The sequence below is a fragment of the Pelmatolapia mariae genome, linkage group LG15 (genome assembly GCF_036321145.2).
Source record: "Pelmatolapia mariae isolate MD_Pm_ZW linkage group LG15, Pm_UMD_F_2, whole genome shotgun sequence".
Taxonomy (NCBI): domain Eukaryota; kingdom Metazoa; phylum Chordata; class Actinopteri; order Cichliformes; family Cichlidae; genus Pelmatolapia; species Pelmatolapia mariae.
Genome location: NC_086240.1, coordinates 4104650 through 4125000, shown reverse-complemented (window position 1 = coordinate 4125000; position 20351 = coordinate 4104650). Strand labels below are relative to the sequence as shown.

General features: G+C 44.1%; 1 protein-coding gene across 2 annotated transcripts in view; it reads left to right on the top strand.

Annotated features, from left to right (window-relative positions):
• Positions 1-20351, top strand: part of LOC134642943 (kelch-like protein 29) — a 264213-nt gene that overhangs the window by 167471 nt on the left and 76391 nt on the right. For both annotated transcript variants that reach the window (XM_063495042.1, XM_063495041.1), the window contains 3 exons: positions 3136-3332; positions 5401-5513; positions 8590-8736. In XM_063495042.1, the coding sequence (XP_063351112.1) occupies positions 3136-3332; positions 5401-5513; positions 8590-8736 (457 nt within the window). The remainder of the gene's footprint in view (positions 1-3135; positions 3333-5400; positions 5514-8589; positions 8737-20351) is intronic.

The window sequence follows — 20351 nt, the reverse complement described above, 5'->3', positions numbered from 1 at the left end:
ACTGCAGGTTTGAGGCACTTAGACGTTGGCTTCATTTTTCAGACCTGGAAGCTACATTATCTTTTATACTTTTATTATCTTTTTGTACATTTGTGAGTTTTCAGCACTGTCCAAATTATTGGTTTAATTCTGACTAATTCTAACTTCTCGAAATGGAAAGTGAAATCATGAAATTGAGATATTTAAAAAACGGTAAGACCCTGCTGAAGTCTTTATACCAAAAATTGTATAAAATTGTAAATTTAATCTTAAGCTCTGCCATAGTGGCACTTTCAGAGATTCTTTTTGTCATCTTCAAGTCAAGTTTTTTATACCAAGAGTCCTGTCAATCTGGTGTCTACATTTAGGTTTTTGTGGGGGGGTTTTCTCAAGTTGATGGCCCCTCTGTTCACACTTGGATGCACGTGTGAGCTTTCATACTCTCCACCTGTCACTGTGTCCTTTTTGTCCTTCAGACGATCTAACACAGATATGACTGGTTCCTTCCAAGTGGCCTCCAAGTCTCTCGCAATAGCAGCACAGTATGGATGCAGCGCCCTTATAATCCATACCGGAAAAACCAGCAGTCCCAACGCCGACACAGCCACGGCGTTCTGTTTATTTTTATAATTTTAGTCCTGATTTATGTTGTGACAACACGTAAATATGGGCCATTTTTAGCCAAGACACTTTAGGCTGTGGATCTGAGTAAGCTTCTGTGTTAACATGTCTTGGTAGTGCATATACTCCCACAGAATAAATGATCTTGTAAGAACAAGCTAAATGTGTTCCTTGTAAATGGGCTTTTTTTAGGCTGAAAGATGTATTAGAAATTGTGTGTGCAAGCACGTGTGTGTGTGTGTGTGTGTGTGTTTTCCTGTTTCCCTCCCGCCTCTCCGCCTCTGCTCACCACCATTTTGACACTCTCTGCCGATTTTTTTTTTAAAACTTCCTCTTGAATAAGTGCTACATTTTTCACAAACAAATTTCTTTGCTCGAGTGTGTGTCTGCGTGCGCGCGCCCATCTCCCCCCTCCTTCCTTCCCCACCTTTTTTTGCCTTGTCTCTCCTCTTCTGTCTCTCCTGTCCTCCCTGCCTCCCTCCCTCTCTCACTATTCAAATTCAAGCCTGCAATCAAACGCGGCATAAATATCCACCTCTTTTTAAGAAGCTCCCGGAAAAGTCATTTCCATAACATAAGTGCTCAGACAAAAACAAACTGCCACTCGAGCTGGTTCCTTTTGCACTAATTGACCAGGTTGATGAGCATGCTCTTCTTTTATTTTTAGCTCTTTCCCACCCCTCTCTTTCTTCCCGCCTCCATCCATCACTTTAACCCTGAACAACCCCTCCCCTTTCCGTCTTACTACCTGCCCCCCACCCGCCCCCCCCTCCCCCTCCAACTGCAGGGCTTTGTGCAGGAAAAAAAAACTGGGGGGGAATAACACTATGTGGCTTTTTGCTTTGCAGGAGGAAAAAGAGTAACTGCCTTGGTTTTTCCAGCCAATGTCCATCCAGGGACAAATGCCATTGTCTTTTGTTTTATTTGGATGTCCTTCTCCACCCCACCCCACCCCCACCTTTCACCTCCTGAGTGCGCTTGAAAATGACAACTAATGTCTCAGTTCATACACCACAGGCTACTGGTGATTATTGCGCCGGGGACAGAGGCTCTGTTTAGGTGTGACGGTGTATTATTATTATTTTTTTTCCGGGGGTGGGCAGGGATATCTCTTATTTAAAAGAGCAAGGCACAGTCATGGAACAACCCAAACTCTCCCCCTCAGAAGGATGGCTGCTGGCTCCCCTGTGGAAGAACCGTCTCACCCTGCCTCCCTTTCCTTCTTTTTTATTTTTTTTCTGCTTCCCCACCATCGCACCCACCCACCCCCACCTCCCCGCCTCCATCCTTCCAATCTCTCATCTCCACTCCAACCATCCTATCTGTCTCATGTAGTTTGTTTTTGCTGTCTCTGTCTCACTAAACGCTGACTGTTTGTCATGATTTCTAATCCAACCAACTGACTTCTACACACACAAAAAAAAGGAGAGGAAGAAGAAGGTGGAGGGAAAAAAGGGATCAGACAGACACAGAAGCAGACAGAGCGTTATCACAGCGCTACCATGACTGGCAGAAGCAAACAGCCTCCATCCATCTTAATGCTGGCTACTTTTCATATTGTTGATGTCCATATCCGCTGGGAGCGAGACACAGCAGTGGGGGCATGCATTCTGCGGGGCTTTGATTCCATTTATTTTGCCCTTGAGTGGATTATTGTTTCACATGGGACATTAAACATGGGTGGTGAGGTGTTATTTAACGCTCTCATACCTCCCCGAGGGGATCCTGCATGCGAACTAATCTCGGCCATTTGATCCCGATGAAGTCACAACGTGGCCCAGTTCCGAAAACGGCCCTCGTTGTTCCCTCTCTCTCTTCCTCTCCAGCACTGCATTACAAAGGGATATCATATTCTATTTAATTTGTCCATCTAAGCTCTCGCCCAGCACCTGCAACGTCAGTCGGAGTAGACGCGCCTTCGATGACCGGCGCGCGCGCACACACGCAGGCAGCCACGCGCTCTCGGCGGCAGCGGCGTGACTCGTAAACTGCGCACTCACGCTTTAACCAGCTGACTTTCCCATTCCATTATGTCCGTGTGTAACACCATCTCTCTCCATTTTTCACTCTCTCACAGCTCACACGTGCCCTGCCATGTATGCATGTTTGCCCTCCAAGACTATGCATACATGAAACCACACGTTCAAAAAGCATGCCTCTTGAAACAAAGCAATAACTTTTTTTCATTTGTTTTGCCTAATCTTTGTGCAGTGAGGACGTTTTGTTTCAGATGCAGCGCTCTAGCTGTAAATCCGCTTGCCCCATAGTAAAGTAGAAACCATCCAAAGTTCTGTTTCTGTCTCTCTTTTTTCCACTTTTACGTTGTTATCTTATTGTGTAACGATTCTCTTATTTTTCTCCCCACTCTCGTACTTTCCCAGGTGTGTTTTAGGTGTTGTGTGTAGCATACGTGTATTCTTGTCCCTCTCTTTTCTTTTTCAATTTCTTTTCTTACTGTTGTTGTTTTTTTTTATCCCCAAGTTTCCTCTCAGAATGCGCCTAACTCGCCTCTCTCTGCCGTGATTGGTTGATCAGGTCGTCGGGAGAGACGAGGAGCAGGGAGATGCTGGAGCTGAACATGAGCAACATCAGCGCCGACGTGCTGGAGCTGCTGCTCGAGTTTGTCTACACGGGGTCGCTGGTCATCGACTCGGCCAATGCCAAGACGTTGCTGGAAGCTGCCAACAAGTTCCAGTTCAACACCTTCTGTAAAGTCTGTGTCTCCTTTCTAGGTAGGCGTAGCTCAGGGGGAAGAGTGGCAGGGGTGGATGGGGAGGGGTGTATGTGTTTACACGAGTGTTATCTGCTTATATCAGCAGCGCGTGCATGCTTATTACATCAGATATGCCTGCGCGACCATACGGCCCTGGGTATTTTCATATACGGTCATGCTTCATCGCTGTGCACAGAACTCCTCATGCAGCACCTACATTTCCTCCCCGGCTCTGGCACACCGCTCTCCCATTTTTGTCATGTTTCCAAAGCTCGCAGCCGTGTTAGAATTCGCTCTCAGCCGGGCACGGTGCCTCTGATCTCGTCCCAGAGAGCAGGACCAAGCACGGGGGCAGATATATAAAAAGGTCAGGGAACAATTGTCACTTAAATGTCAAATCCTCTGGTCTGAGCCGCTATGGAATCGAAAAACAGCCAAACAGATTGATACTTAGACAAGGTATGGAAAGAGGTGGATAGGAGGGGAGTGGGCCTGTTGAGGTGGAAGGGGGAACCCAAAGGATGGGGGGAGGGGTCTGCATGAAAAGCAAATGGCATGTTCCATATTTTAGTGGGTCGGCCAGCCAAAAAAGCCGCAAAGGTCAAGTTTTGCATTCCATTTAATAAATAGTTTTGGGTATCGGTAACACGGGGGAAGTGCATGTTAGCAAAAAGGTCAGCAGCAGGAAAGGAGGGGAAAATTGTAAGAGGAGCAGCAAGCGCCATTATTGATTTGTTTTTCTCAATTTGGGAGGGGGGGAGGGTTAAAAATGGGAAAAACACAGAAGCCATTTGTAGACTTCATCGCCAGCCGGGCGTCAATCCGTTCTTCCTCGACAAGATTCATGACATTTCAGCGCGTGAGAAGTAACGGGCACGACCGTGTCTCCTTGAGCAAAGAGGAATTGATACCGCGTGAGAAATTATTGAAGTTTGCAACAAATATACCGAGGAGGAACGGCAGACATCTTCTCCGACCTACTTACACTTCACACGTCTTCTCACTCCAACAAATACAAAACAAAGTCATTCATCGTGCGCCTTGTGAGAAATCCCAGCTTTTTTTGTTTTATGATTGGAAAATCAAAAAGTAAATGAACAAAACATGCTCACCTTTTTTCAACCCGAGTGTGTAGTATTGGAAAAAATGATTTCTTTTTTTTTAAAGGGTTGTTCAGATGATCATCTGCTGTGAAATATACTTTCAGACAGAGTCTAGCTTTGATGCAGCCCAAACCTGCTTTTTATTTAGCTTGGCTTTTGCTCGCCTGTTATTTACCAGATGTTGGGTGGCTTTTCTATTGGCTGATATTTGTTTAGGAGACACTCTCAGGCTCTGTCTTTAGCGATAAAAGGCCTGGCTTTGCTTCGCTTTGATGGCTGTTGTTTAATCGGGCGCCTTTCAGCGGCCACTCAACCGTTTGTGCCCGCTTCCGTGCGTACGTTCACTACAAGACCGGGGGCATTTCCCTCTCTTGTGATAAATGGTGACACTTGTTAGAAAACTACATTTGGAGACACATCACCTAAAATGCCGCCCGTGCTCCCCACCCCCCAAACCCCGCCCTGCAAAAGATCACAGGCGGCAGTATAAGCCTTCTCCCCGCTGGCCTGGCCCTGAGGGTAGTTTCATATATTCCAGGCTGTGTATGTGTGTGTGTGCATGTGTGTAGTAGATCCTGAGATCTGACAGGACTTCTTTAAAGTGGCCCAGCTAATCCCAAATCCCGCTCCCTGCCATCCACCACCTCATGCCTGGGCTGTGAGCGATCGATTCCCCTCGTTGTTTGTCCCCGGAGCTGTTTTGAGTTATTATACTTGTTCTCCCTCAGTCTCAGGCAGATACAAAGCCCAGGCTATGGCTCTGTGCTACCTGCAGCTGCTTTCTCTGTCTTTGCAGCTTTGTACGTCTGCAGTCTTTTTATAGATGACTCAATGGTGTTTTGTTTTTCTCCCCCCTCCCCACTCGCTGTCTTAATCAATCTGCCTCTGTCTTTTGTTTCCTTCTTGTTTTTGTTTCTATCCTCTTCTCTTTGTCTATCTCCCCGTCTCTCTTTCTCTCTCTGACCTGCTTTACATTGACTCCAGAGAAACAGCTGACTGCCGCTAACTGTCTGGGAGTGCTGGCTATGGCCGAGGCCATGAGCTGCACCGAGCTCCACAACATGGCCAAAGCGTTTGCACTGCAGAATTTCCCAGAGGTAGGTAGAGGCTCTTCGTCTTTCTGGATTCTTTGATTGCTGTGGAGCAAAGTTACACACGGCGGTTTGCATCTGGGAGAAAATGAAACACCTAAATCAGTGATCAGCTCGAGGAAAAAGGAAAAAAACTTGTTTTGCCTAAGCATCTTTTTTTGTCAGACTCAACACTTAACAATGCAATGGGGAAAATTGTACTTTCTTCTACACTAAATTAAGTCTGTAGTTACTAGATTCCTATTAAAGTCTCACATGTAAAGCATACACAAAGCTTATTGAATTATATGTTTTTGTATCCTTTTTTTCAAGCTAGCAAATATCAAATAGCCCTGTTAATTCACTGCTTGCATTAAAATGTTTCTCTGGAGTTAACCGTTTTTACCTCATGGGATGCAATTTACTGTAGAAGCTCCACGTACCCTACTGAATCCACCCAACAGTACACTTATTACCGAGCAGCTTTTAGATAACTTAATGGAAGAGAAATACAGAGAGCTCTCAGTTTTCTTATAGTTTCCAACCAGCATGAATCACACAAAATAGCGTGGAAAATAAGGGCATCAAAGCACAGCATCAGAAAGCATAAGTGTTGGAGAAATATTTTGGGAAATAAGCACATTCGCTTTTTTATGTCGAGCGTTACTGTAAACAAGAAGGTCAGTGCCCCTGTCAGGTTTGTCCACTATATATATATATATATATATATGAAAGAGAAACGTGGAAGCGATAGGAAAAACAGAGGAAAAACGCCTCTCTCCACAGATCAGAAAAAATTAGTACATTTTGTTCTGCCTTTGATGTGAGGCTTCCAGGCTGGTCACAGAAAAGTCCACTGTAAATCTGAAATCAACACCTATTTACTACAAAGAGCTCAAAATTAGCCTGTTTTATATGTCTTATTATTTTTATACAGCATATAGGAGAATAAAAATGTCCACTCATTATCTTGTTTTTTATGTTTCTGTTTTTATGTGAATCACACAGTCGAGAAAAGCCTGAAATCAGATAAAAGCAGCAAACAAATGTTACTACTGTCAGTGAAAGAAAATAAGTACATAATGAAACCGGGGTGATTCAAAATCAAACGAAATGTACTTTCCATTTTCTTTTAAGATTTACAGTACTGTGCAGATGTCTTTGAACCGCACCTCATTTCTTTATAGTTTGCTAGGAAAAAGGAAACATGTGAGAGGATACATGGAAATGCGGTATATGAGGCAAAAACAGAGTTTGAAAAAAGCTTGAAGGTCAATATTTCGTCTGACCACATTTTTTCTTCAACACAGGTTGAACTGCCTTAGCTAGGCTTTCTTGTCATTTCTTTAAGCGGTCTTCAGGAATAGTTCTCCAGGCTTCTTGATGGACATTCAAAGCTCTTCTCTGGATGTTGGCTGGATGTTTGTTCTGTTCTCTGTCAGGATGATCCCACACTGCTTCGGTAAAGTTGAGGTCCGGGCTCTGGGGAGGCCAATCCATGACTGATAGTGTGCTGTTGTGTGCTTTTCTATCCAGCTATGCTTTTACTGCACTGGCAGAGTGTTTGGTGTGATTGTCATGCTGAAAAATAAAGTTACTGCCAATCAAAAGCTTTCCAGATGATACTGAATATTAGATCAAAACCTGACAGCACTTTCCTGTTTTCGTTCATGCATTCATTTTAACAGCCCCAAACCATGACAGAGCCTCCGCCGTGTTTTACACATGGCTGTAGGTACTCACCGTTGTACCTCTCTCCTGACCTCCTCTGCACATATTAACAATAAATTGAACCAAAAATGTTTCCCTTCATTAAGAATGGCTTTTTGACAGCCACCCTCCCACTGAGATCATTTCTGTTAAGGCTTCAGTGAACAGTAGATGGATCAGCAACACGTTCTCACTCCCAAAGATAACAATTTATGCTAGGTGACAAATCGTCAGTATATTACTCTGCCGGCCACACAACACATCCCTATATTATGAGTTCGGACAAATGAGGAAACATGAAAAGGGTTTGGAATTAATCTACACATGTACGTTACTTTAATCTCTTTGGAAAACACTATCTAACATGATTAAGGTGGTGGTTAAGATTAGGGATATGGTTAGGGTTAGGGCTGGAATACACGGCCGGAGCGTGTGTTACATGTCGGGAGTGAGAACGGGCTGGGATCAGCTGAATGGCCAGGTGCATCAATCAGGTCCTGTGTCAGGTCTTTGCTGGATTCTTTTCCTGTTTCTTAAAAACGTGACTTTCAGATAGCGTTCATCAGCTGTAGATATTTTTTAGGCCAGCCTTTTCTGCTTTTTTCCCTCAATTTTTCCAGTTTCGTCAATTATTTTTAAATTCAGAGATGTGCCAAGATTTTGGCTAATAGCTGTTTAGGAAGGTGCAAAAATACAATTGTATCCCGGTCACACTGTGCTGTCGTTTTTCATATATTGAACTAAAGAAATGAAATCGAACAAATGGTGTATTTTTGGGAGAGGCTGCTAGTAATAAAATGCCTAAAGGTTGTCTGTTATATGTAGACACAACACTGTGTTAGGTGTCCTTTTTTATTCTTGAATGATTCACAGGTCAGTGATAGGTGGCTTTACAACCCCCAGAAAAATCCCTGAAAGTGGTCTGTTACAAAGACTGGAGTGTAAATGAGGGGAAAAGCAGCTAACGCCCAAAGAAAAACTTTGAAAGACCTTCAGAAATCCTGGAGAACTATTCCTCAGGTCCAACCTAAAAATGACAACAAAGCCTGGCTCATTGGAAGCAAAATATAAAGAAACATCTAGAGGCTCAAGACTTTTGCACTTACTGTACGTGAGAGAAATACACCTTTTTTTTCCTTAAATGCTATGGCCACATGATGTACTTTAAAAGTTTGAAAGGCCGTTTTTCTGGCCCTGCTGGTCTCTGCGCTGGTTCCAAAGAGGCCTTTGTGTTAGTTTTATGCTGGAAAGATCTGAACATCCGCCTCTGCTCAAAAACATGTTTGATCTTCACTTTACAGAATTGTGTATGTTCAAAGCTTGGCACAGGAAAAGTCAGATTGTGTCGCTGAAAGTGAAAAGTTTTTGAGCTATTGAATCTTTTTTTTTTCAGGTGGCAGGGCAGGAAGAGATCCTCAGCGTCTCCAAGGACGACCTGATAGCCTATCTGTCCAACGACAGCCTGAACACAAAGGCCGAGGAGCTGGTCTACGAGACCGTCATCAAGTGGATCAAACAAGACCCCAACTCTAGAGTACAGGTAACGACGCACAAAGTTAATGAGGGTGTTTTTGGAGTGTGCGAAACTTTGTTCTTCCAACATGAGCACACACTTCCTGCACCACGAGACTAAAAGGCAGCCAGTTCTCGTTACATCTGGCAGAACAGTTTCCGCATGCGTGCCGAGCCGTATTAGAGATCGGCCCACCTCTTCCTCTCTTCGCAGAAGTGCACGGCACCAAAAGCCACACAAGTGACTCCCCGTTTTCTCCCGCTAGCGCTCATCAACTTTGTGCTTCGGATCCAGCCTAACGCAGCAGTTGTTCGTAATCCCAGGAGTGCTTTGCCCTCAGAATGTGCTCTATTCTTAGTTACACTTCATTTGTTTGTGAGACACTGTACCGCATGAAAAGCCTACAAAAACAGCAGACAGCCGCAGCCCTCTCTGCGCACGCCTAACAGGTGTTTGATTTATTCCTAGAGGCTGTTAATCATAATCAGAGGTTATATCCCCGAGATGGGTATTGACAGTCAGGTGCAAGCAGGTCGAATTTTAACAGGCACAGAATCGATAAGCCTCAAGGTCAAAGCATCAAACGCCCGCCACATATACGGAAAGGTAAGTGGACTGCGCTGTAGACGGATATCCATTCAGCAAGAGGGGGGGAGAAAAAACCTCAGGTTGTGCGATATTTATGGACTGGGTCCCAAAACCATGAATTTAAAGCTGATGATTTTAAAGTATTTTATAGCTGTTTTAAAATGGAGAAAAGATTGTTATCAGATAAATTACACCAGTCCATCACGGCAAGAATCACTCCTTCAAAGTAATGTCTTCTCATCAACCAGCAAGTGCAGGGAAAGGCCTTATATCACCCGGATCAGATTTGGTGCAGACCTCAGCAATCAATGTTACTTTATTGGCTCCCGCTTTTATGAGGCACATATGTCAATATTTGAATTTTTCACCTTTTCAGATTAAACATTTAGCATTTATCCTTTGATATGTGGCACTGTAGTGATTTGGGGTAAATCCATCAGACCTGCCAAGCGTTTTTTTTGCAGTGGAGAACCTTAAAGTATTTAGTGCTACACAAAAGGGTAAGGAGAAACTTTTAAAGCGCAGATCGTGGTGGGTGCCGGAAAATGAGAAAGCAACAGTATGAAAGATGCTTTTTTTTGGCATCGCTCTCAATCTCTCCCACTGATAAAGCCTTTAAAATTGAATTTTTGTAGCATCGCTGATAGAAAGGTTGAAAATTCACCAATAACCATAACAAGACTGGTACACAGTTTTTAGGAGAAGCGTACGATCCCTGTCATCTGTGTCGAAAACCTCTAGCAGGCTCAGTCCGGCCGACTTCTCCAATCTCACACTCTATTGGAGAGGTGCAGAGGTGACTTACTCAGATGAAGTAGAAGAAATTTTCCCGGTTGTCTGAACAACCCGCCGCACTGGTTCCTGAGACGAGGCACCCGGGGTCACCCCCCGTCTTCACGGGGAGACGGGAGAGAGTCGGTGAGGAGGAGAGGGGGAGGAACCCTGAGCGAGGGAAAGAATCAGAGCGAGGCAGAAAGACAGAAACGAGTGAGAAACGTGTTGGTGAGAAAAGAAGAAAGTGGATTGGAAAAGGAGCCCCTGTGTTCTAATCTGATATCCAACGGTTTGCGCCTCTGCACACAGCCATGACATCCAGGGAGCCGAGATGTGATTGAGCTCACGGTCAAGCTCAAATCTCTTGCCCATGTGTAACCGAAGAGGGAAAAAAGAAATAAAAAAGACAGCTAGCAAACCCTGGTGTCTGCGGTGAGGACAGGAGAATACGGAGAGAACTGGGAGAAGTGTGTCGCATGATCTGCACATGCCGATCCACACATAGATCTCAAGCCATTTATATGCATGTAAGAAAGTTTTAGGAATCCACACGTTTCACAGTCTGAGTAAATATTTAATATTTTACTTGCATACAGATCTTGCCCCACTGTGAAATTACACATGCATGCACTGAAAGTCCCAGTTTTCCACCGGCACAGGATGTGGGTGGAGCAGAGAGGCCCGCTCGCTAATGTGACCTGATTCATTTATCAGCGCGTGAATAAATGCAAGTGAATGTTAAGATTCTGTATGTAAAATATTAATATTTATTCAGGCTGCGATGTACACATTTGCATAACAGTTTTATCTTCTCCAGTTGGTGCATGTGTGTTTGGATTGCAGTAAGTGCTCAAGTGCACACATTTGTGAATTATTTCTCTTTTTTTTCTTCCTGTCGCACACTTGTGACCAATTTGAGAGTGAAAGAAAAAAGAGAATAGGCTTCTTGTTTTATGCCGCAAGAGAAGTTTGGATTCATACACAGTTCGGCTCCAGCTCCCCCCCCCCTCGACACACACACTCCCCTGCTTCTGTCCCTTTTGCCCATTCGGAGGCAGAGAGCAGCAAAAATCACTCCCCCAGAACCTGTGACACTTTTTAATGACATGTCAGGGCAGGATGTCACAGAAAAAACGCTCGCATTCATCCGAGCATGCGTCGGTTCTGTACGGCTTTGCGGGTTTTTGTGTGTCTGTGCGTGTGCTGCGAGTTGTAAGCTGCAGGCTATAGAGTGGAAAAGTGGCATATTGAAGGCACTGGGTAAATAATATGCAATTTTCTCTCTTCACTATGCTGTCACTAACAACCGATGGCACCGGGAAACGGGGGACCCGGACATCGCTTAGAGACAGAGGGAGAGCATTTGAGCGTTAATAATGGTTTGCTATGAGACGCAAAGCTGCTGAATGAAAGTACAGAACTGTTTTGGTTCTCTTTGAATGGGTATCATCGAAGGTGTGCCACCCTTCAAGCGTCTGTATGTGTCTGTCTTTACAAGTTAAGTGAAAGGGGAGTTAGGGAGGCTTCAAAAGAAAAAAAGGAAATGCCCTTTTTGGAAGAACGTATTCCTGAAGTGACTGTTATTTGACAGAAAGCGCATCTATAACTGATTAAAGAGGACCTGTTATGCACTTTTGCTGCTCCAAGTTCTTCTTCTTGGACCTAATTGGAGGAACTTTGCACGAGTCAGAGTTCAAAATAATCATTATTTACATTATGCTGGACTTTGATGTAGCCACCCTCCCTTCAATCCTTCAAGCTCACCTTAGAGTCTTGTTATTAGGCTGCCCAAAACACAGTTTTGTGCTTACAGCCAGAATTCTGTGTCTGAAATGACCATATTGTAGAGATATCTGCTGTCTGTGATGTCATATGAAACCAAACATTTACAGCAGTCTGAAGCTTGAGCCTTTTTTTCTTACGTATACATGCTTATGTTGGTATTTGAACCTTCGGCTGCGTTTGATTTGAGCAGCCACCATTTTTACAGTATAATTCATATGACATATACTACATGTACACTGAACTTTATTTGGTGTACCTTGCTACTACCAGGTTGGACCCCTATTTGACTTCATTCTGCCTTACACAGGTATATCACGGTGTTACACAGTTGCTGCAGATTTGTCACCCTTCATGGAAATTTTCCATCCCACTGCATCCCAGAGGTGCTCGACTGGATTCAGATCTGGTGATTATGGAGGCCATTTGAGTGCGGTGAGCTCACTGTGGGGTGGCTTTGGCTCAGGAGGAAGAGCAGGTCATCTACTAATAGGAAGGTTCAAGCCCTGGCTGCATAATGGCTGCATAACAACAAATATCCTTGGGCAAGATGCTAACCCCAAGTTGCTCTCTGATGCATCCATCAGAGTATGAATGTGTGATAAAGATAAAGAGCAGTTAAGTAGAAAAAGCATAGAAGAAAGTGCTGCCATTTACCATTAATATCATGTAGGAGAAATTAGTTTCAGAAGATTTGAGCTTTGTCACATATCATGTGGTCTTAAAGTGCTGGACATGGTTGGTAATAACTCTAAAGTAGGCTGTGGCGTTCAAATGATGCTCTGTTGGTACAAAGGGGCTCAAAGTCAGCCAATAAAATATCCCCCACTCCATTACATCACCAGCAGCACTCTAAACTATTGATACAAGGCAGCATGGATCCTTGCACCATACCATGTGAATGTCTCAGCAGGAATCAAGACTCATTAGATGGGACTACATTTTTCTACACCTCCATCTCCAAATCTGAGGCCATGGTCCTCAGCTGGAAAAGGAGGGTGGAGTGCCCACTCCGGGTCAGGGACAAGTTCTTGCTCCAAGTGGAGAAGTTTAAGTATCTCGAGGTCTTGTTCACAAGTGACGGGAGAAGGGAGCGGGAGATCAACAGACGGATTGGTGCCGGTCTGTTGAGGTGAAGAGAGAGCTGAGTGTGAAAGCGAAGCTCTCAATTTACTGGTCGATCTACGTCCCTACCCTCACCTATGGTCACGAGCTGTGGGTAGTGACCGAAAGAACGAGATCGCGAATACAAGCGGCGGAAATGGGCTTCCTCCTTAGAGATGGGGTGAGAAGTTTGGCCATCCGGAAGGGACTCAGAGTAGAGCCGCTGCTCCTCCACATCGAAAGGAGCCAGTTGAGGTGGTTCAGGCATCTGACGAGGATGCCTCCTGGGCACGCTGGGTGAGGTGTTCCAGCCATGTCCCATCGGGAGGTGGCTGGGGAGAGGGAGGTCTGGACTTCTCTGCTTGGGCTGCTGCCCCTGCGACCCAGCACCGGATAAGCGGAAGAAGATGGATGAATGGATGGTTTCCTATCCTTTGCTGACAGGACTGTCACCTGGTGTGGCTGCTGCTGTAGCCCACATGCTTCATTAGCAGAAATGCTCTTCTTCATACCTTGGTTAGAAAGAGGAGTTATTTGAGTTGCCTTCCTATAACCTCAAAGCATTCTGGCCATTGTCCTCTGACCTCTTAGAAGGTATTTTCATCCATAGAACTGCTGCTCACTGGAGATTTTTTCATTTTTGGATCATTCTGCGTAAACCATAAAGATGGTTGTGTGGGGAAAATCCCAGTAGAGTATGCCTACATGCCTAAATGCACTGAATTATTTATATATGATTGGCTGATTAGCTTAGATACATGCATTAACAAGATGTATCTAATAAAGTGGTTGATGTGTGTCTGTACCCTTTTTTATTTTATATGCTAGTTAGTGAATCCAAGAATAACCTGTATATTAATATGTGATTCAGGGGTGAACATGGTCATTGTAGCCTGAAAAAAAGTCTTACACAAATATGCGCGTGCACACAAACATGGAGTTTTTTTATTTACTAACCATGAAAAAGAGCATGTGCAAACTGAATAGTCTAATCTCATGAGACAAAGGCTGGAAGAAAATGGTTTCCAGCATCATGTTTGCTCTCTGAAGGTGCTGACGGTGAGAGACCTGTCCTTCCTTTCACCTAGCAGTCCTTTGTGGGATAACACATCGCCCCAATTATAACAGGCCAGCTTCTGCCAAATCCCTGAATAGGACCTCCATTACGCTTCTCTTCAACATATTTCATAAAGGATCCTATCTTGCCAGGTGACTCAACCTGACAAAAGAGGCTGATTAATTGGCTCTTTGGAAAGCGGCCAACTAATGTAACAGCTAAAAAGAACAATTAATGGTGTATTTTTGTGATAAAAAAGGCCGGGCTGTCCATTAGAGAGGACCTGCTGTCCACTCATCAGAAATAACAATGGCCCAGCGTGACATGTGCAGCTCCCCCGCCCACATTAATATAGTTAAAGGTATTACCTCTTATGCTTATAGGTTGCTGCTTATTATTATTTTTTTGGAGGGTTTGTACAGTTGACTCATGTAATGTGGTGATTTTTTTTTTTTCCTCCAGCATTCGGTAAGAAAAAAATCATTTTCGCAGAACAAATGATGCTATCATTATGTAGTTAGAGTATTAAATAATCAAAGACATAAATGCTTTGAGGCTGAGTAAGGATATAAACTGAGTTTCCCTCACAGTTTTACGAATCATTTACCTTCAAAACTCCAAATGACCCTATCGGCACAAGCATCACTTTTAATTTAGTACTTCTCTTCTTTTAGGCTCCGAGTTCAAATTAGAAACTTTTCATCTTCTCAAGCTCCTCGGGGAATGGTTAATTTGTTTTTGTTGTTGTTGTTGTTTTTCTGATAAGAGTGGCTTTATGTCACAGCAGTCGTCCTTGAAGAGGAAAGTGAAACTGTTGTAGAGTCCACTGGCAGCGGGATCTGTGACTTATGTGCACTTTGAAGAGGTCGAGCCGGGCAATGGAGATTGATGCGGCAGACAAGGTTGGCCACTTTCCTCCGCTCTTCTCTCCACTTTGTCTTCGTGGCACACAAACGCACTCAGGGGCTCGCGCCGGATGCTGCGGATGTCATCGTTCACATCCCCAATTCCGTACTCAAAAACTTTCACACAAGAGCGAGAATCGCTTGCACGCGACTTCCAGAGCGGACGGGATCAGTGCGCCCCAAACCTCCGTTCTCATCGGTGCCCTTAGTCGTCCTGATGTGTGCAGCCACTTTGAACCGCAGCCACTCAACCACTCAACCACCGCGGCTGCATGCCCAGAACAAAGTTACAGCATCTGATCTCCTCCGGGCGCGCTCATGAACACACAGCAGCTGCGTGACACGCGATTCGTGGAAAGCAAATGAGGGTATATGCTCACAGGACGCCATTTTCACCGTTCTCAAACCTCTGCTATGCTATCTTCTGTGTTATTTAAGGCAAACGCTGTAATTACTAGAATCCACTCGATGTCAAAGAGAATTCAGTTTGTCAAAAAGTAAGCCAAAAAGTTTTATGTTAATGTGAAGAAGGCAGCCGTTCCTACAAATATGTTTCTAATGAAATCAGCAGAAGAAAGCTTTAAAAAAAAATTTTTTCTTTGAATGAAGTCATGCTGAAACAGGCCTCAGAGGACAACGCATTGCACCTGTCAGTAGTTGCTCAGGGCAGCATCGAGCGTCTGTCGTCCTTTACGCCTCTCTCTATCCCCCCACCACCCCCCAGTCCCTCCTTCTGGCTGATATGCACACACACAGTCGTGCAGGCAAAAGAGCACAAACACGCTCAGCAAAGCATCACTTGAATCCAAATGAAGTGCCATTTGCGAGAGCATATTTTACTTGCTCATAATGTGTTACCAAAGAAAAAAAAAAAGGCCATGCATGTATTTACCTCACAGAAACCTGCTCACACACACACACACACACACAAAGGGGTGCAGAGTCATGTTTGTTTCAACTGAGTGGGTTTTGTTAAGGCTGTGAGGGCAAACATTTAGTTCTTGCGCTATTGAACACACACTTATAAGTCAGTAAGCTTGTGTGTGTGTGTGTGTTTAATTTTTAATGCAGGGTTGTGTTTTAAGTGTTGAGTCGTCCGTTTTTCACAGTAAAGCAGAGGAAATAGATAGGACTGCTCCTGTGTCATTTATTTGATGCCTCTGTGGCACTCAGTCATTTTACACACACACACACACACACACACGCACAGTAAGAAGCGTTAGTCCTCACTGACAGTAGTGGAATGGGAAATGCTCAGTGGACATTTGTCATCTTTGTTAGCGGCTGGCGGCCTCCCGGCTGCTTCTCTGCCGGCACTGACAGATCTGAGAGGCTCCCTGTTAGACACATTATCCCTGCCTTTCACGAGGCTCAACCTCCTCCGTCCACCTGCCCAAATGTGTGTGTGTGCATGTGTGAAGAGAAAGAGAAGTTTTTGAAGTGGGCTGTGCAGCAGTGTTTCGGCAGTAGATGCAGTCTGACGAGGCTGCGGGGCATGTGTCTCTACTGACACTGACCCGGTGTGCTGTTGCGTACCGGGTCATCGTGAGACTGAGTCCATTAGAGAGATGAAGTCAGAAGGTGTTGTCAGGGCTGCGTATCAGAATCTAAGTGGATATGAATACAAGCTCCTCGTAAATGCAGCTCGTCCAGTGAGAATGGAACAGGGGAGGAAAAAAAAGTGAGAGTGGGCAGACAAGCTAAAAGCAGTACCTCCATATGTCCCCAGTCTCCTGTGGAGTCTTTCCATATGTTCCACGTTTAAGAAAAAACTAATAAAAACATCAAACTCCTTCTTAGAAATCTGTAAGGATCATGCACAGTAGGCTTGATGTCTTGCAGTTGGCACTGTAGTGGATATAATTTGCATCCATTAGATGCCATCTCTGTTTAAAAGTGCACAAGGATTGCTTGGATGAGTAAGCGAGAAGATGAAAATGACAGGTCACACCATTCGTCTGGAGCGAAGGCGCCCGCATTCGCTCTGCGTGTGCCTGTGCATGAGAGACTGATTGCTTGAGAGCTTGTTGAAGATGGAGAGAAATGGAGCCGGATACGTGGCGCCTTTCCTCATCTGCTCAGAGGACGTCACCCGTTGGTCTGAGTGTCGCGAGGATTCAAATTTACCTCGGGGTTCATGTCGCACGCATGCACACGCATAGACAAATTAGTATACTCATTAATGTATGTACTCTTCACTTATGCATGATTGCAAAGTCTTAAAAGTTAAAGCCCAAGGAGTTTAAATACCAAATCTTTGATTTACTTACCTTTGGATGAGCTTTGATTCATCCAAGTAAACCTAATACACATGAAAAATGTCCACTGGAAGAGTTAAGTTCAACTTAATTATGAATTTGCACAGTGAAAATGTATTTTTCACGTTTTCGTGGTGTGAAAAAGATGGCTCCAACATCTAGGTGTGTAAAGCGCAGCCACGAAAGAATTCCTGTAAATTTGGATTATTCATAAAGCCCAGCAGGGGGCAGCTGGCATGGTTGCAAAAAGGAATCTGGAAAAAAGCAACCATATTCCAGATGTGTGTCACCAGTAAACACTTTGCTAATGACTTTGTGGCCTCAAATGTTTGTTTTTAAGTACTTGTGTTAAGCTAATGTTTAGATTTAAAGTAGAGCAGCGGGGTATATTTGACTTGTGACTGCCTTTCACAGTGTCATTGGTTTGTCAGTCATGTCCTCCTCTCACTCGTGACAACTGGTCTTAAAAGAGACGAGATGAGGAGGGACATGATGCTGAAGTGGAGGCTTCGGAACTTTGTTAGCTGCTTGTTGGTGCAAATTGTGAATCACAATGGGAGAGAAAGCTGAATTAAGTGACTTTGAAGGTTGACGTGCTGGAACTATCCCCCACAACCCTGACATGGAAGACGGCTTTGAGCTTTTACCAAAGCAACAGTTACTCAAACCATAACTTCTTACAACCAAGGTGTGCAGAAGAGCATCTCTGAACACACAACATGTCAAGCCTTGAAGCAGATGGACTACAGCAGCAGAAGACCACACCGGGTACCACTCCTGTCCGCTAAGATAGGCTCACTAAAATTGGACAACAAAAGATTGAAAAAATGTTGCCTGGTCTATTCGGTGTTTTTCCTGAGACGTTTGGGTCAGGATCAGTGTTGGGGAGTAATGGAATACATAAAAAGGTGGAATTCAGAATACAGTTACTTTGTTGAATTAAATGGATTACACGGCGGTCTTTTCCTGTTTCATGTGTTCGGCTATGTCCTCTCTATTTTTGGTAATTCCACGCCAGTGGAAACCCAAACAAAACACGCATTAAGAGGCTCTAATGCCTGAGTCTCAATCTCGCGGCCCATGTCACCTCTACTTGCGGCTCGCATAATGATGTGAAGAAATATTTTTAAAAATTATTATTCAAAAAATTATTTAATATGAAGGCAGATACAGAGTGTTACAGGCATCGCCCTAAAAAATATAGCCTGGAAGCAGCCTGGAAGCAGCCTGGAAGCAGCCTGGAAGCAGCCTTGCAGCGCATCTCTCTGTCTCTCGCTAGCAAAGTTGACCCAGACAGCAAAGTAAAGCTAGTTTTTGGCTACGAGCCCGACACAAACCCGACGTATTAGCCAGAGGTCCCTTTACTACGGTTCGGAGCCGCGGATCTGATCTGAGATCGCTGCAAAAAGTGCAGCCTTACCTAATGTCCACCCTACTGTTACTCATTTTATATTAAGATTTAAAAATCTAGTTGGTATTGCTATGGCGAGTAACCTTCAGTAATAGTAATTCAGTAAGTATTCAGAATACGTTACGCTCATTGAGTAATGTAACGGAATACGTTACAAAATACATTTTGGGGCATGTATTCTGTAATCTGTAGTGGAGTAACCTTCCCAACACTGGTCAGGATTTGGTTCATTTAAACCCCACAGTTTACCTGTATTTGCTGAATCCACAGTAGGTCCATAATTTGTTGGATAAAAACACAACTTTTGTAGTTTTACCTCTGTACACAGCCAGTTGATTTTAAATCAGGTAGTCAGCATGTAAGCGAAGTGCAGACTCTCAGTTTTTTTATACACAGTCTCCCATGTTCCCCTTTTTCATTCGGCATGTGTTCATAATGCTGAAATGTTCGTGTTAAACGGGGATAGTGGTTTTACTATTATCAACGTTTGCTAGTAAGCATTAAGCAAACATATGACTGAGACTGACTGGACTGTGGCTAGTTTTTGTTTGCTTTTGCAGGTAATTTAATCACCAAGCTGGTATCGGTCCATTTTTTTATTTTATTTATTTTTTGGCCATGATGCTGGGGCAGATTAATTCATACGCAGGCAAAGAAAAATCTCTGTGCCCGATTTCATAGTAATCCATCAAGCTGCTGTTGAGAAATTCCTTTCAAAACCACAAATGTGAAGCTCATTTGTTTTAGAAGACAAACAGCAGCCTGAGTAAACAGTATCTGCAATCATTTCTGCTTGACTAGTTTCAATAGCTGGCATGAAGCACGACTTTTTTTCTTCTTCTTTTTTTCATGGGGTCTGACACTTTGGATTTGAATATTAGCACCAAGTGTGCAACTCTACTTCATTTCCATGCCGATATATGCATGTGTGGGAGGAAGAGCGACGAGCGGGGAATGGAGGTGGAGAGAGAGAGAGGCAGAAAGTGAAGAAGAAGTGGGAGAGATAGGGAGTTAGTTAGAATTAGAGATGGAGAGTAATTCTTTTTTAGAAATAGACGGACAGAGGGAGAGGGATGGCGGAAAGGAAGCTGAATTAAGGTAGAGAAAAGCTGCTAGGCACTCTTTCCCACACTCACACACACACACACACACACATACATAGGGGATATCCCACACTGTTTACAGTGCAATCGAGTCAGCGGCTGGTTTATTTAATCAGAGTTCAGCCTCAGAGACTATACATTGTCTTAATCTCCTAAACAAGATTTACCAGCCAGTCAACTTTTGGACAGAACACTCCGAACAGAATCCAGCAACTTTGACCACAAACAGCACAGGATGAAATCAGCGCAGTCATGGTGGATCCACTCCTGAATGCACCCATCTGTCTCTGGCTGTATTTACACGCGCACGTGTGTGTCTGTGCACATGTGCGAGCTTGGTTTTAGGCAGATTTTTACCTGTATATGGAAACAGTGTCTGTCCTAACCTTTTTTGCAGAGACCAGATGCTCTCTTTGAGGTAGTTTGACTGTCATTAAAAGATATTTGGCAAGGGAAGAGAGGCTACAACAGATGTGGCTTTATAGGTAGCTATGATTTGCAGATGGTACAGTAGGATGGTTTTGCTCTTTTTTTTCATGTTTGTTTAAGGAGACGTGAGTAAAAGAAAGGTGTGTGTGTGTGTCTGTGTGTGTGCGAGAGACTGAGCACTAAAATGGGAGTGGTTCTGCAGCGTGTGTGTGAACCTCTAACACAGATGTC